Genomic DNA, 17,256 nt, shown 5'->3' on the forward strand with positions numbered 1-17,256 from the left:
AGAGAGAAAGAGAGAGAGAGAGAGAGAGAGAGAGAGAGAGAGAAGGTGAACAGATGAGTAAATGAAAGAGTGAGCAGAGAATCAAGAAAAAGACAGATCACCCAATGTAAAAATAGGAGACTGGAATAGGTTTTTCACAAAAGAGGATTTCCAAATAGTCAGTAAACACATGAAAGCTACTCAAACTTTTGTTAGTCATTAAGGGAAAGCAAATTAAAACCATAATGAGATATCAATCACATCCACTGGAAGGACTAAAATTTAAGAAACACCTGACCATACCAAGTGTCAGTGAGGATGTGGGAAACAAGAACTCTCATATACTGCCAGTGGGAATATAAAATGGCGCAGCCATTTTTTTTTTTTTTTTTTTGCTGCAGCCATTCTTGAAAAGTTTGGCAGTTTTTCATAAAGGTAAACGTATAAAAAAGCGCGCCCATTTTTTTTTTTTTTTTTTTGCTGCAGCCATTCTTGAAAAGTTTGGCAGTTTTTCATAAAGGTAAACACACATCTACCATGTGACCCAGCCATTCCACTCCTCCATATTTACCCAAGAGAAATGAAAGCAGATCTCCACACGGAGACTTGCAGAAGAATGTTCTAGCAGATTTATTCTTGAGGCCAAACAGGAGTATTGTTTGTAACAGCAAAATATTGGTGGAAAATGCTATCAATACTGGAAAAGTCAAATAGTTCTGTAAGTGTCCTCATTTAAAAAAAGCAAAGTTCAGAAGTGTACATAGCATGTTACCATTTACACAAAAGAAAAAATAAAAATGATGATGATAATAAAGTAATATGGCATCTACTCTCTGCCAAACACTGTTCTAAGTGTCTTACATATATTTGGATATGACTTATTATCCCTCTTTTATAATTGAGCAAACTGAGGCTTACGTGTGTAATTTATGTGTAAAACCCTGAAAAGAAACACATGCAATTATTTGGGGAAACTTGGTGGATAGAAGGCAGATTTTCACTGCATACCTCTTTAAATTGTTTAGTTTTGGATCCAAGTGAATATATATGCAACAAAAAGTTAAATAAATTTAAAAATTTTATTTAAAATGAATGGAAAAGAGTTGGTGGGTGGGTAAACATCTAAGCCAATCCCTGCCCAGGAAATTCCCTTCCACAGCACCCTGAAGAACTCAGGACTCACAGAGTTGAGACAAGATGGCTTGGTCTCCGAGAAGCTCCTCGTGGTAGAGGCTGAACCAGCCCTCAATCACCAAGTGAATGAACCCACACACTGCAAACCAGCACAGGGACAGTCTCCGCCAAGTCCCCAGTGGGATGACCGAAGCATGACCTGACAACAGCCATGTGGTCACAACTAAGACCCCAGAGATGGAGAAGAGGCCAGCCAGGAGATGCCAGGTGGGGCAGTCATTAGGCACAAAGTTGTCCAGCCTCAGGTGCCGGGGCCAGTATGGGTGCACGGGGCTGGCATTGGTGGTCATGTCTTTGTAGGCTGATGGAGGTGTGTGGATATGTGGAAAGGAGAATAAAAGGAAAGGAAAAACCTGAACAAATAGAGAGCACAGAATGAGATCATAAAATCAAATCCAAATAGTTTATTATGACAAGAAATGTAAATGGACTCACTTAACCAATTAATACAGACATGATTAAAATAATCTAATTATTTACTGTTTTAAAAAACATGACTATAAGGCCACAGAAAGGCTGAAAGCTTGTTCCAGCCCTCCGGGAGCCATAGGATGCAGTAGACACAGGAACTAGAACAGGTCCCAGCCCTCATTGGTCAGTTTGCTGGGGAAGATAGGAACCAGGCCTAGTCTCTGCCCTCATTGGTCACAGTCTGGTGGGCAGACACAAGAATCAGGCTAGGTCCCAGCCCTCATTGGTCACGCTTTGGTGGGGGAGCCACCTGATCCCCGCCCTCAGGGGTCACAGTCGGCTGGGGGAGACACAACGACCAGGTAAGGTCCCATTTGCCGGGGTTACTGTCTTGCATCATGCAACGGAAAGCTATTACCCTCCCCGTAGTCCTGGAAGCTGCAGGACAGAAGAGAGAAGACTAATCAGAACGACGACCCTCAGGTTCAGTGTGTGGGATTGCCCGACCCCTCCCGAAATTGCGCAGCCTGCGGCTAAACCTGCAACAAAGAGGAGCCTTGCGCGGGGCGCTAAAGAGAAAAAGGAGGGTCAAATACAGAGACCACCAATCAGAACTAGAACCCTCTAGTTCAGCTGCCCAATGAGAAGGCGGATCTTCTGTCGTCCGGACGACCGCGCGGTAGCCGGGGGTCCTGCGCAGGCGCGTGGGGATGGTGGGGGTGGTGGGACGGCGCGGGGGGGAGGGGAGGGTCTCACGCAGGTGCGCCGAGGGCTGGCCGTTTAGCAATTGAGAACTAAGGGATGGAGTGGCAGGCCAGGTGGAGGGCACTCACCCAGCAGCGTGGCTGCAGCGGCCTCTCCCACCGGCTCCGAGGTCTCTCTAGGATCGCTCGCTGGCTCCGAAATATCCCTAGTTCAAACCCAACCCCTCACAGGTTCCGCCTTACGGAACTGGCCAATGGAGGGGGTGGGAAGGAGGCCAGTGCCGCTCCCAACCAATAGTAATTCTCTGTGCCGCCGACCCTGCCCTCACGCGTTGGTACCATTTTCGCTGTTGGTTGAGACCCAGTCAGGCGTGGAAGAGGCTGGGAGGGCCAAGGTTGGTGAGCGTTTTCGGCGGAAGCCAACATGCAGCGAGTCGCGGCTTCAATTTCCTATCCCCTTATAAATCACATTGGAAATCGGGTGTTTCTGTGCTGTTGAATCAGCATTGCGTTGTGTCCTCTCACCTTTGCCCTCATTTTCAAAGGCAGAGCAACGAAATCTTTTCCCAGACTAACCTTCAATCCTAATCCCTGAATGGGCAAGTAAACTTAATACAACAGGCAGATCAAATCCTACACGCTGCCTCTGCCTCTCCCTCAGGCCATCTTCACCTCTCCCGACTTCAAGTCAGAAGAACCAATCAAAACCCAGGCTCTTCAGCCTTGTTGGCCAATTGGCATGGAGACCCTCAGTCTCCCCCTGCCAACTCTAAAGAACCAATCAGAACTCCATAACTCTAACCCAGTGGGCACCCAGACTAAGTCAGTATCCAGATCCAACCCAGGCCTCCTATCCAATTAGAACCCACACCCCTCAGTCCTAAGGACCAATAAGCATCAACTCTTCATCAGTCTTTCCCTCCTCTGTCCCAGTCAGAGCAACCAAACCGAATGGGGATCCCTCAGTTTTTCCAGCCAGTTAGTATCAGGCCTCCCCTACATCCAAGTATCCAATCTGTCCTGGCCCCACTCAAATCAAGCAGTGCTATCCTCAGGCTCATCATCCAATCATGAATGATAATAAATTAACCATGAACCAATCACAACCTCCCTCTTCATGGTCTCTAGCTTCCAGACCTTTATCCATGCTGTGCCCCCTTCCTCACTCACTTCTATTCCCCACTGAGCAGTGAAGAGCGAGCCTTTTGTATACTTCCTACTTTTATTTGATAATAACAAACTGCATATAAAAAGGGACAAGGAAGGCAGGGAGGCCCTGGATCTCCCCCTCTCTGCTTCCCCAGCATCCCCCGCCCCTAGGCCCCAGCAGGGACCACTCCCTTCCCGCCTTGTGGTGGGGTGGGGATTGACAGGCATGGAAATAGTGTGTGTGTGTGTGTGTGTGTGTGTGTGTGTGTGTGTATGGGTGTTGGGGGGGTCAAGGATGGAGAGAGGGTCAAGAATTAGAGAGAGGGCCTTCCCTCATCCCCCATCAGAGCTGGCACCCTGAGAAGGGGTCTTGAGAGAGTTGTGAGGGTCCACAGATGTGCCTCAGCCTATGAGACGGTAGAAGATCCAGCATCCAAAAGTGACCCAGTGACTGGCCCAGCTGAGCTCTGACCATTTGTGGACAGTGTATGCCATGCCGTAGCCCTGTGGGAGAGAAAGCGGTGATGGTCGGTCCCACTCAGCAAGAACAAAGAAGGTCTCAGGAAAACCTATCCTTTGCTCAAGGACGTTTCTGTGACTCCACTGCAACCCTGAGTGAGGCCCCAGAGAAGAGATTGGGTACATATGAAAGGTAAGCAGATTTAGTTTTTTTCTTTTGTATTTTCTTCTCTTTCAAAAATTTAAAAAACAAGACAAGGCAATCCCACTCTCTGACCTGCACTCTCCCTTATATATAAAGAGCTCCTAGAAATTGATTTTTTAAAAAGACAAAAATTAGCAAAGGAGGTGAGTAGGCCATTTTCAGTAAAGGAAAAAAAAAACCCAAATGGCTCTTAAATATACGAAAAGATACTCAGCCTCACTCATCATCTTCCTCCACTCAAACTGGCAAACATATCCATGAGGTCTGAGAGGCACTCTGTTGTCGGGGCGTCAAGCACGATCACACACTGCTGGTGGGAGGGCAAAAAGGTAACTTCTCCATTGCTGTCAAGACTAGATCCTACAGCTCTGTCTGCACCTATGTGAATCCACATGGATGTGAGGGTATTACTTGCTGCAGCACCACTTACCATAGGAAAAGAGTGGGAATCACCTGGGTGTCCACCAATAAGGGACAAACTACATTGTGTCACAATGGAAAAAATGAACGAGGACACTCTATGTCTTCATGTGGAAGGTTTTCAGGAATTATGTGAAAAAAGCAACATGCAGCACAGTGTCATTCATGTGTTACCTTTAGGGTAAAAAGCAGGGGGGAGGGAATTAAAATATATTTTTATATCTGCTTATTATGCTTCAATTTTAGAAGGATAGTTTAATAAAATGAATAAAAGTGGTTACCTGTAAGAGGGTGGGGGTAAGACGGCAGGAATAAGACTTTCCCCTGAATATCTTGAATACTGTTTGGTTTTTCAACCACGTGATATGCATTAACTTTTTTTTTTTTGGTCATGCCGCGTGGCTTGAGGGATCTTAGTTCCCCAACCAGGGATTGAACCCTGGCCCCCGCAGTGAAAGCGCCGAGTCCTAACCACTGGACAGCCAGGGAATTCCCTTAAATTGTTAATTGAAAATAAAACTTTATATTATTTTATATTTTGTCATTAAAAACAATTTTTAATTTTTTATTCAGGTTGAATGTGCAAAATCTGGGTTTTGCTTCTTTTTAAGCAAAATTTTTGTTTTATTTTTATTAAAACTTTAAAAATAGTTAATGCAGGGTATTCCCTGGCCGTCCAGTGGTTAGGACTAGGCGCTTTCACTGTGGGGGCCAGGGTTCAATCCCTAGTCGGGGAACTAAGATCCTGAAAGCCACCCGGCATGGCCAAAAAAAAAATGAACTAAAAGAGAAGCTAAACCGGGATCCTGCTAGTGCCATATGAATAAACATTATTTTGAAATTGTTTTTCATTTAAAAAGGAGTAAAACCTGGAATGTGCACACTCCACCTGCATAAAACTAGTATATACATTTTAACATACACTTTTTAAGTAGAATCCAGGATTTGCACACTCAGTGTAAGTAAAACTATTTTTTTAACGAATTAAATAAAGCAATCTTGCGAATTCTACCTAAATAAAAATATGATGAAATAATTAACTTTTAAAAAAGTAAAACCTGGATTTTGCACTCCATCTCTAGAAAATAAATTTTATAAGTAAAATAAATCTATTTTGCACACTTCACCCAAGTAAAAGACCCAACAGTATGAATCAACCAGAGGGACAATGGGACAGAAGGGCGGTGGAGCAGTGGCTAACAAGCTGGAGACAGATGACACAAGGTTCCCATGCCTTGGCCTCCCCAACTTTGTCCTCATGGTTCCCATGAACAGGTAGCACATCCCTGGGTAACCCCCAGCCCAGGGCCCCACCTCACCTGCTCCTCTGTGGTGTCGTCCACATCAACATCGAACAGGGAGCCCAGGTAGGCCAGGTGGAAGATGGCCAGGGCCCCAAAGAGCAGGTTTAAGGCTCGCACCCCCAGGCCCTGTGGGGGACAGATGGATATGCTTGGCAGCTGGACCTAATCACCATCCCCCAGCCCCACTTGGGCAGGGGCACACAGGGAAACGCATAAGGCACAGGAATGAGGATGTCCAGAGCACCCACCCCCAGGGTAGGAAAGAGATGGTTCTGATCCTCCTATGGGAGCTCAAGGGGTATCCAAGGATGAGGGTACTGTTAGCATGAGAGCATCCAGGTTGGGGGAGATGTGAGTATTCAGGCAGAGGAGGAAAAATGGTGGGTGGGGCTTTGAGTTGGGGGTTTATGGTGATAAACATTGGTTGTCGGGTGGGAGGCAAATCTGAAATTCTCCATACATCTTGGTGCAAAAAGAAAGAAAAAAAAAGACTCAAACGAAAGCAAATCCCCACTGTGACCCACAGGGCCCGCCTCTCCCCCTCTCACTCACTCTGCTCAAGCCATACCGGCCTCCTCGCTGTTCCTCAAGTATTCCAGGCCCTCTCCCATCTCAGGGCCTTTACACTGGTTGTTCCCTTTGCCTGGAATGCTTCCCTCCCTCACCTCCTTCAGTTAAAGAACTCAAAAGTCACCTCCCCATTTAAACTTGAAACCACTCAGCCCCTGATACTTCCCTTTCTCTTTCTCTTATTTATTTTCTCCTTGGCACTAATCACAATCTAACAAACTATTATACTTTACTTATTTTTTATTTACTGTCTCCCCTGTTAAAATGTTTGTCCCAGACGGCTGGGACTTTGGTCTGTTTTGTTCACCACTGTGTCTCCAGCACCTAGAACAGTGCCTGATACCAGCAGGTGCTCAACAGATGTTCACTGGGGAAAATAAACGCTAGGTGGGTATACAGCAGTTGCTTGATAAATGTTCGTTAGATAAATGGATGCCAGTGAATAGAGGTGAGGTTATGGGGGTGGATCAGGCACTGGAAGAGGAAGCTGGGCACCCTGAGACAGACATAAGATGGAGACAGAAGTAATTTTTGAGCGGGAGAGTTGGACACAAGGCTGCCTAGTCTGAACCCTCACCAAGCGATGCTGGTGTGAACAGTCTGGTGGGCACCGTTTCGACAAGATGCAGGCACTGAGGATCCGAGCCAGGCGCTTTCGGAGGACTAGGGCAGATGCGGGGGGAGCAGAGGTAAGGGCATCAGGTTAGCCTCAGGGGACGGTGGTTCTAGCCCGTCACCAACCTTCCATCCCATCTACTGGGCTGGGTTCCGCCCTCACCGTGCTCCACGTAAGTGATAAACGCCAGGGACAGCAGCACCGCAGCCAGGTGGAAGCTGAAGCCCTGGGGTGGGGGTGGGGGGCAATGAGGTGACTGAGGAGGAGGCCCTACCACCCCCATCCAGCTACCACCCTGGTCCCGCTTCGCCCTGCTCACGTGCAGGAGGGCGCTGGCTGCATAGGTGACCAGCACAGCTGAGAAGGTCCCCAGACGGAGAGCATTCTTGAAAACATCTGCAGGGGGGAGATGTGGGGCAAGAGTCTCCTGAGATTCCTCCCTGCCCTTCCTGGAGGGCCATAGGGCAGGGTGAGGATACCTACAACCTCTTGGGGCCCTCAGGATGAAGTCTCTTTATAATGGCCTCCAACTTCACATTGTCTAAAAGTTAGCTCCTGATCTTCCCTCCCAACCTGCTGCTCCTATAGTCTCTCCCAAGTGCAGCCAGTGTCAACTACACCCTTCCAGTTCCTCAGGACAAAAGCCTCACTATCACCCTTGATCTTCCCCCCTCCCCCCGCAACGCCCATAACCAAACTCAGCAAATCCTGTCAGTTCTATCTTCAGAGTTTATCCAGAATCTGACCTCTCCTCCCCATTTCCACTCTGCCCTCCCCCACTCCCCATCTGTCCTCACAGCAACCAGAGGGTCCTGGTATAACCTAAGTCAGCCCATGGCCCTCCTCTGCTCAGACCCCTGCTCTGAGATCTCTCTCAGAGAAAAAGCCAAAGTCCTCCCCGTGGCCAGAGAGGCCCTACAGAACCAGGCCCCGTCACCTCTCCGACTTCACCTCCTGCCACTGGTCCCCTCGCTCACTCTGATCCCACCACACTGGTCTCCTAACTGTTTTTCAAATGTGCCAGGTATGCTCCTGCCTCAGGGCCTTTGCACTTGCTGTTCCTTCCATGTGTTAAATTCCTCCCCTACATGTTTGCATTGATTGCTCTCTCACCTTCTTCAGGTCTTTGCTCAAACTTTAGCTCCTCAGTGAGACTTGCTCTGGCTGATGTATTTAAAATTGCATCCACCCCTACTCACACACTCCTAACACTCCCAGATCATCTTTACTTGCTGTATTTATTTATTTTTTTACCATAGCACTTATCACTACCTGAACTATTGTGTATTTTTTTATTATACTGCTACCCCCACAAAATCGTCAACTCCACAAGGGCAGGGATTTGGGAGAATTTTTGGTCCCTACTATCTTCAGCTTGTTGTATGAATGAATGTGTGAACGGGGTGTGGGTTGAGGACTGCCAACTTTCTTGGAGTGGTGACTTGGTGACTCACAGTTATTTAGCCAATAAGACATGGGCAGGTTCCAGCTTGTGACAACTTCCACCATGGACCGGGGCAGCTCCACGTTCAGTGGCTTAGAGACCGTCAGGTCCCTATGGGCAAAAGAGACATGCAAACTCATTTGGGATTTCAACCCACCTGATGGCCACACTTTTGTTCTTGGCTGTTCCCTCCCCCGGGAACACCCCCCTCCTCCCTGCAGCTCCTCTAGGCAGCACCCTGTGGGAGATGGGGCTCCCCAGCCCTCCCCACCATTCCAGGTGATCCTTCTCCTCGGTGAAGCCAGCCCCCGCCAACGTGGCCGTGGCCTCGGACAGAAAGCCCACAAAATAGTTGCTGAAGTGGAAGGAGACAGCGCTCTCATAGGCTCGCAGCCACCTGCAGGAAAGGAGCCAGGGAGAGAGAGGCATCACGCCCAGGGCCCAGCATGACACCCCACCATGTGCCAGCATCCCTGGCCCCTCTCTGTAGACTCACCTTACCATGGTGCCCCTAGGGGTCAGGAAGGCAGCAGAGAAGAAAGGAAAGAGAGTCAGAGAGGCCCTGGAGGCTGGCCTGAGTTGTTCATCAACAAGACAGACAAATATGGCGGCAAAAGAGGTGCGCTGTGATAGTCCCACACATCTATCCATCCGTACACCATCAGTTAGTTTCAGGTAGCTCAAATGGATGTGTGAGCTGCCCTATAATATGACACAGTCCCACAGCTTCACGTGGCCAGACATCCAGACCCAGGGACTGTTAGAGGCTGACCTCACAGCCACATGGCCAGACACACATACTATCAGACTCCAAGGTCTCTGACCTGATTCGGTGACCATAAGATACCCGGAAGTCCTTTAGTTAGGCACAGAGACCATCAATCACCCTGTTATGCATGCACACACAATTCTGCACTCAGGTAGTCATCCTGTCAGTTGTACAATCAGACACGGTCAAAGACAGGCAGTGTCTTACACTGGAAAAAGCATAGGTTCTGGATTCAGGCCTGGGATTAGTGCCTGGCTGCTTAGCTGGGTGACACTGGGCAAGTCATTCCACCCTTCAGAGCCTCATTCAGCATCAGACACAATCAGCGGCCAATGAGTAGGGGAGAAGGTCATACAGTCAAATAGCTGGGTGAAATCCTAGTCACACCAGGGGTGGATGGTCGGTTCTGCCCCTTAGCTAGACAATACCAAGGAGGCAGACCCACAGGCAGAATCCATCACAGACATGTGCACGACACTCGACAGTCAGACCCATTCCCAGCCAGGGTTACAGACAAGCCAGATTTATCCTATCCAGTGACAGCCACATACTCCCATCATGGACAACCGCCCAGCCAGACAGCCAGAACTCCAGTCCCACACAGGAGTCCCTGGCTGATAGGTAAACAACCTATACAAACCCCTAGCTAGAGTCACAGACAGGTCAGTGTCACCAACCAACACATACTTGTGGCTCCCCATTGCAGTTACATAACTTGCTTCTGATGGTGAAATAGCGGAACAGATGGACAGCCAGGCACAGTATGTGACGGAGTATCCATTGTACACGGAGTCATAGAGCCAGTCTTGATCAAACCACAGCCACAGACACTCAGTCTCTGTCTGGTCACCGGGTGGATGGTCAGACAGTCTCAGACTCACAGAACCAATCAGTCACAGACTGTGCACCCACCCCCATTCAGCCCCACTCGCCCTCAGCACCTGCCCTCATTTACCTGGCTTTGCGTTTCTTGCTGTAGTAACAGAAGACAGACAGAAGCATTAAGAGACAACTCAGAGCTGGGGAGACCCCAGGTCCCTCCCCAACCCCCTCACTGCTGGGCAGAGGCCTCGAAGGCTGTGCTCACTTGCGAAGGACGCGGTCACCATCAAGGGGGATGAAGTACGGGAAGAGGTAGGGGCCCACACAGGTGGACAGCACAAGGCACAGCAGGGCCAGCGCCAGACTCCGGGCCACCTTCTGCAGCCATCGGCGGCTCTGTGGGGATCAAGGCTCCATGAACACTGCACCATGGTGGCTTCCCATGGTCCCTGCCCACCTGTCCACCCAGGACCTCACCAGCGGGCGGCCTTGGACGGCCTGTAGGTAGCTGTGGAAGGATATCCAGGGCCCAAAGACGATGGTGCCCACGAAGTAGAGGTAGCCCATGAACTCCACGGGCGAGGGCACTGCACCCACCTCACCCCGGTCCAGGTCGAAGCCCAGAGACACCGCCTTCATGGCCACAATCATCTGGGCCCCTAGGTGTGGTGCCCATGGTCAAGTGGATGAGCAGAGAGCAGGTCAGCATGGGGGGATGGGGAGCACCAGGTGAGAGGCGGTAAGAAAGAAGAGCAAGTGTGGAGAGGTGGGCATGGGGCCAGACAGGCAGTTGAGCAGGTAGGCCCAGGACTGGCAGATGTCCTGACTCAAGAGAGTCAGGCATGGACATGAGATGGGACAGACAGATGGGGAAGAGATATGGTAGAGAGAAACACAGATGTAAGGGGAACCTAAGGGCTGTGTGTCCAGTGGACTAGGCGGATGAGGGAGAAAAGTGGGGAAGGAGAGAGAGGGTGGGGGGAGTTAGGAGATGTGGAGTGGGGCTGGAGGGCTGGGGCAGGGGAGAGGGCCAGGGCTGCCTACCTCTCATCTTGTGCCATGTCACGGTGTCCACCATGTGCATCTCACTGAGGAAAAAGGTGGTGGTCTTGGCCCTATGACTCCCCTGGCCTCAGATACCACAAAGGGGGGAAACCAAGGTGCAGAGAGGGTATACCCTTCCCTGCCCTGCACAACCTCATGGAGGAATAGTTCTCCAGGGCTCCCTCCTCCAGGGGGAGCTCCAGTCCAGCCTGTTCTGTGTAGCCTTCGGAAAGAACAAGTCTCCCAGATTTCCACCCCCTCCAGGCACACGCCACGTCCTCCCTGTCCTGGACAGCCTCAGGAGGGGCGGCCTGGGGATCCCCCCGCCCTTCTGCTGACAGCGTGGGGATGAGGACATACACCCATACCCCATGAGTAGGTAGATGAGGATGGTGACGGAGAGGAAGACGCCACGATGGGAGGAATGTCGGCAGAGGAACAGCACGAGGTAGCACAGGAGGCTTAGCAGCACGACCCAAACCATGTGCAGCTGGAAGAAGTGGTAGAGGCTGAAGAACCCGCCTGCCACGGTGCTTGCATGCTTCAGGTAGGATGGCAACCCTTTGGGTGAGAGAAAGAGAGAGAGAACAAGAAAGGGAATCAGAGCAGGGCTGGTAGAAGGGCAGCCTGGGCAGAGGACGTAGCTCAGGCAAAGGCTTAGAGGTTGGAACATGGTGGGATTGCAGGGGGCCCAAAGCAGGTGTTGGGGAGCTAGGGAGGTGGCAGGGCTTGGGTTTAAAGAAAAGAGACATCCATAAAGGTCACTTTGGGAACGCTGGAGGAAATTTGAATAACATATTGAATAATATTATGGCATCAAGATTAAATTTCCTGAGGGGTGATGGTTGAGGCTATGGCTGTGGGGGGAAGATGTCTTTGTTCTTGGGGGACACACGCAGGAGGATTTGGGATGAAGTGTCAGCAGGTTATTCAAGTGATTCAGGAAGATGATAGATAGATAGGCAGATGGACGGATGGATAGATAGGTAGACAGGTAGATAGATAGGTAGATAGAGCAAGCTAATGTGGCAAGATGTTGACAGTTGGAGAATCGGGTGATGCATATATGGGTGTTCATTGTACTATTCTTTCAACTTAGCTTTTCAGTAACTTTGAAACTTTTCAAAATGATAAACCTGGGGAAAAAATAAAACATCCATTTAAAATAAAAGAACAAGAAAAAAGAAAGTGTAGAACTTCTGAATCTCAGATTTCCAAAATTCTCAGCATCCCATAGGAATCTCGGGTACTTGGGATCTTGTTGTTTGGATATAGGCTTGCCACGATTTGTGGAAACATTCCAGAATCCTAGAATCCAGAGATTTTATCATGCCTTGATTCCAGAAATCCAGAATGCCAGCATTTTGGAAGCCTGGAATGTGAGAATTTCAACTTGTCAGAATCCCCAAACCCCATAACACGGCACTTTGGGATACATGGTACTTTCCATAACCCTGTGACATCAGCATTTCAGAATCTTATAACCTTGGGATGTAGGCATTTCAGGATCCCAAGATTCAAGAACCTCAGCTTTCAACAGTCCCAGAGCCCAGGGATATAGAAAGGTATGGCTTGGCATGGCAGGATGTGGCTTGGTGTGGTGTAGCATGGGGTGGCTGGGTTAGTGGGACATGGTGTGGTAGAATGGCGTTTAGCCTGGTGGGCTGTGGTAGGCTGGACGTGTACGAGCCTGGCTTGGCTTGGCAAGATGTGGCAGGATAAAGTGGGGCTTGGTATGGATGAACGTGGCAGGTGTGATTTGGCCTGGCGTAGTGGCCCATGGTGTGGCAGGCACTTACCAAGCCTCCACAGGAGGCGGCAGGCGAGGCAGATGGCAAGGAGCAGCCAGATCTGGTCAAGGCCCTGCTGGGCAGTAGGCAGGAGACAGCCCTGCAGCAGCTGCTGGAAAAATTCCTGGCGGCTGAAGGTGGCCATTGTGGACCCCCACGGATGGATAGACAGATGGATAGACCTGCCAAAGGGGGGACATAGAAGGAGCTTAGCTGGGATGTCCACGGGGCAGACGATGCTCAAGAGATGGACTTGAGCACTCAGATTTCAGTCTGGGGCTGTCCAACCCTTGTAGAGACAGGGTACTGGGGGGCTGGGGGAGGGTGTGAGTGTCAGGTACATCGGATTGAGCCGCCACCTGTGTGTGGGGGGTGTTCTGGGTGCACACACACAGCCCATGACCTGCGGTGAATGAAGGACCTGTGTTTCTTGTATGCTGGGAACAGTCCGGGTCCGATAGTGATTGAATGGTGTACATTCTAGGCCCGTATATCAAATTGGGGGGCTCCCTGGTTTCCGAGGTAGAGTCACTCAGTGTGGAGGGCAGAGAGGAAGATCCTGTGACACTTGGGGGCCGTGTGCATCTCTCCTTGAACGGATGTGGGGGGTGTCCTGTATCCCCCGCGCGCCCCATCCCACCCCCACCCGGCCTCTCCCGGCCGCCAACAAAGCCCTGCCCAGGCCCGGGGGCTGCAGGGAGGTGGAGGTGGTGGTAAGGGACACAGCAGAAGGGAGAGTTGGAAAGGTGATGGAGAGGGGGCCCTAGCACACGCGCTGCAGACCCGCAAGGGGAGGCCGGCTCAGGATGCGAGCGGGAGAGCCGCACGTGCACTACCGGCGACCTACCTGGCAGTAAGAAAGCTGCGGTCCAGGGGGCCGGGGACGTACAGCCGCCGCCACCGTCGCCGCCTCCTCCGGGCAGCCTCCCCCGCAGGCCGCAAGGCCGGGACCAGCTGCGGCTCCCAGGGCGGCGCGGAGAGCGGGCCCTTTAAATCCCGGGGAGGCCCGGCCGGCCCGCTCGGCCAATAAGAGGACAGGAGCGGGGCGGGGACGGAGGAGGAGGGGAGCGGGAGGATTGAGGGAAGGAGGAGCGGGAGGTTGAGAGGAGCCGGGCGCGGGAGGACGTCGGCGCGTGAAACGTTGGATCCCGCACCTTTCCGACCTCTTGGTGTGCCAGTCCCTGAAGGGTCGCGTCGGGAGGTCTTCTGGCCGTCCAAGAACAAACTGTCCAAAAGCCAAATTCCTAATCCTTGGAAGCCGAGATGGGAAAGACGGGGGAGGGAGGAGAGAAAGTCCGTTTCCCCAGCCATCCACCTCGCCCCCGAAACTGCCCACCCGCTCACGTCTTCGTATCACTGTTGTGCCCCCTTTTCACAGATGGGAAAATAAACCGAGGTCTCTCCTTTCCCATCCTTTGAAGGAACTATGGGAATTTCCAACCCTCTCCAGCAGCAGGGACCGGCCAGAAACACCAGTACTGACTGTCACCTAGGAGCAAGAATTAGGCGCCTGTGCTTTCCCCTAGGGACTCCTTCCGGAGGCTAGTACGGAGCACCGATTGGGAGCATTTATAAAGCACTTACAGCGTCCCCAACAATGGTTTGTATTGGGCCCTATCTGCACCAACTCTGAGGATTTATGCAGCACTTGCTGTCTGCCTACCCTACCCTGCAGTGTCTGGACACTTCGCTCTGTCCCTAGGCTGATGAAGGGCCTTTTTCCAAAGGAGCATTTATTGGGCACGGACCGCATGCTTACTTAGCTATCAGGTGGAAGGGAGAAGGAAGCCAAGGTCAAGCTGGACCCCACCCTGACCTGAGGAGCTAAGGAAAACAGGTTCTAATCAGATTAATGCCTGCCTGTATGGAGCTGGGCAAGCCATGCCCACTCCCCGGGCTTCAGTGTCCCTTTCTGTTAAACAAAAGAGTGGGATTAGCAGTTCTTTGCTTGGAAATACCAATGGCAATTGAAGAGAAATGCATGTCTCCTCTCTTTAAAAAAATGTTAACATGAAGTTAAATGGAGTTTTAACTCATAAATGAATATGCATATATTACAAATGAAAAATATTTAACAGTTGACTCTTGAACAATGCAGGTTTGAACTGCACAATCCACTGATAGGTGGATATTTTTCAATAGTAAATACTACGGTACTACACAGTCCTTGTTTGGTAGATTCCTGGGATGCGGAGGAACTGTGGGTATGGAGGGCCGGCTATGAATTATACACAGATTGAAACCCCCCCCCAGTTGTTCAGTGGTCAACTGTAATGGATAATTGCATAGGCCAGATGCACAAATATTAATTCCTTTCCTTAACAGCAGAATACAGGCCATAAATTTTATGACTTAGACTTCATTCTAATTTTTTCCTCAGTTTTCAAACATACTCAAATCGAGTCAACAATGACCCACAGCACAAGCAAGAAATATTTCCTTTGGTTGCAAGACCTGGCATTTAAAACTGGAAGATCCTCACTATGCGTACCCTGAGCTTCACAGACTTGATTGTTTCCATCTAGTCTTTTGATGTGTGTGACAAAGAACTAGTCTCTAGATTCTAGGACATATGAAGGGCATCTACAAATCAATAAGAAAAGGACAAACAATACACTAGAAAATGGACAGTAGACATGAATAGGTAATTCACAGCAGAAGTCACCTGAAATGGCCAATATGTATAATATATGAAAAGATAACTCAATCTCTTTATCAGGGAAATGCAAAATTAAAACAACAGATATGATTTCATATCTACTAGGTGTGATATTTCATATTTTTACCGCTGGAGCTTAGTAGAGAGTGGGCACTCAATAAATATCTGTCAGGCATTATAGCCTTTGTAGTCATTCTGGGTTATAATTTCTAGGACATTTTAAAAGGTCTCCCTGTAATTAAAGATGAAAATTAAGACAAAGAGATCCCATTCTTTGCTTATTAGATTGACAAAAAAATTGCCAAGCCTCAGAATAATGTTTTCTCTCTCTCATTTTGTCGCTCTTTTTCTCTCAGTATCTATCTATCTATCTATCTATCTATCTATCTATCTATCTATAATTTTTTCTAAAGTATTTGATCGTAGTTGCAGGTGTGATGCCCTTTCAATTAAATACTTCAGTATAAAATTTCTAAGAACAAGGACATTTTCTTACGTTCCTACCAGCAGAGTATGAGGGTTCCAATTTCTCCACATCTTCACAAACACTTTGTTATCTGACTCTTTGATTCTAGCCATCCTAGTGGGTGTGCCAATACTGTCCTTTTATAGGAAAAGGAAATCCTAGGTCCCGAGCTGCATTCCTTTAACAGGTCTTTTTGGTCTCTTTCAATCTGAAACAATGTCTCCATCTTCCATTAACTTTCGCGATCTTGATTTTTTCGAAGAGTACAGGTCAGTGCTTTGGAAGAATGTCCTTAAATTTGGGTTTATCTGATGTTTCCTCAAGATTAGATTTGGATTATGCATTTTGGGCAGGAATTCCACAGAAGTGACGCTGTGTTCTCCTCAGTGTATCCGGAAGCACAAAGCATTGGTTAATTCCAAATTGTTGGTATTAGCTTTGATCATTCGATTAAGGTGGTGTTTTCCAGGTTTCTCCACCGAAATGTACTCTTTCCCCTTTGTAATTAATAAGTATCTTGTAGGGACATACTTTGAGATTATGTATCTTTCCTATTTTTCGTCAAACTTCCACTCACCAGTTTAGCATCCATTGGTGATTCTTGCCTGAAGCAATTACTACTATGATGGTGGCCATATGATGATTTTCTTTTACATGTATAGCTGGGATTCTACTGTGAGAAAGAGCTTTCTCTTCTTCCCCATGTATTTATTTATTCATTTGTTTATTTGTATCAGTGTGGGACTCGTAATTTACAGGTTAAAATCAGTTACTATCTTTTAAAAATTAATTTATTAATTAATTTATTTTTGGCTGGTTGGGTCTTCGTTGCTGCACGTGGGCTTTCTCTAGTTGCGGCGAGCGGGGGCTTGTCTTCATTGCGTGCTTCTCTTGTTGTGGAGCACGGGCTCTAGGTGCGCGGGCTTCAGTAGTTGTGGTGCGCGGGCTTAGTTGCTCCATGGCACGTGGGATCTTCCTGGACCAGGGCATCAGAACTTTTTAAATCTTTTCAAACTTAAACTCCATACCTGTTAAACATCAACTCCCCTCCCCTCGTCCCCCAACCCCTGGCAACCACCATTTTATGTTCTGTTTCTATGAATTTGGCTACTCTAAGTACCTCATGTAAATGGAATCATACAGTATTCGCCCTTTTGTAACTGGCTTATTTCACTTAGCATAATGTCCTCAAGGTTCATCCATGTTGTACCATGTGTCAGAATCTCCTTTTTTAAGACTGAATAGTGTTCC

The 17,256-nt window shown here is 49.0% G+C and overlaps 1 protein-coding gene across 11 annotated transcripts in view; it reads right to left on the reverse strand.

Annotated features, from left to right (window-relative positions):
• The window catches only part of LOC102990752 (porcupine O-acyltransferase), a 16,025-nt gene extending 1,834 nt beyond the window's left edge, over positions 1-14,191 (reverse strand). For 2 of the 11 annotated variants that reach the window (XM_055081502.1, XM_055081505.1), the window contains exons 1-15: positions 13,728-13,853; positions 12,890-13,062; positions 11,459-11,651; positions 11,091-11,134; positions 10,524-10,705; positions 10,312-10,442; positions 10,180-10,197; positions 8,952-8,966; positions 8,727-8,852; positions 8,466-8,566; positions 7,331-7,407; positions 7,174-7,237; positions 6,973-7,058; positions 5,841-5,951; positions 1,163-1,526 (exon numbers count right to left, since the gene is read on the reverse strand). In XM_055081502.1, coding sequence (XP_054937477.1) covers positions 1,163-1,526; positions 5,841-5,951; positions 6,973-7,058; positions 7,174-7,237; positions 7,331-7,407; positions 8,466-8,566; positions 8,727-8,852; positions 8,952-8,966; positions 10,180-10,197; positions 10,312-10,442; positions 10,524-10,705; positions 11,091-11,134; positions 11,459-11,651; positions 12,890-13,025 — 1,648 coding nt within the window. In that variant the 5' untranslated portion in view covers positions 13,026-13,062; positions 13,728-13,853. Of the gene's footprint in view, positions 1-1,162; positions 1,527-2,002; positions 2,023-2,417; positions 3,288-3,496; positions 3,942-4,084; positions 4,412-4,531; positions 4,696-4,802; positions 5,016-5,840; positions 5,952-6,972; positions 7,059-7,173; positions 7,238-7,330; positions 7,408-8,465; positions 8,567-8,726; positions 8,853-8,951; positions 8,967-10,179; positions 10,198-10,311; positions 10,443-10,523; positions 10,706-11,090; positions 11,135-11,458; positions 11,652-12,889; positions 13,063-13,727 lie in introns of those variants that run through there. The other 9 variants (XR_008616331.1, XR_008616330.1, XM_007115717.4 and 6 more) reach the window with 9 other exon arrangements.
• Between the last annotated feature and the right edge of the window lie 3,065 nt (positions 14,192-17,256).

The sequence above is a fragment of the Physeter macrocephalus genome, chromosome 21, assembly GCF_002837175.3.
Source record: "Physeter macrocephalus isolate SW-GA chromosome 21, ASM283717v5, whole genome shotgun sequence".
NCBI classification, from domain to species: Eukaryota; Metazoa; Chordata; class Mammalia; order Artiodactyla; family Physeteridae; genus Physeter; species Physeter macrocephalus.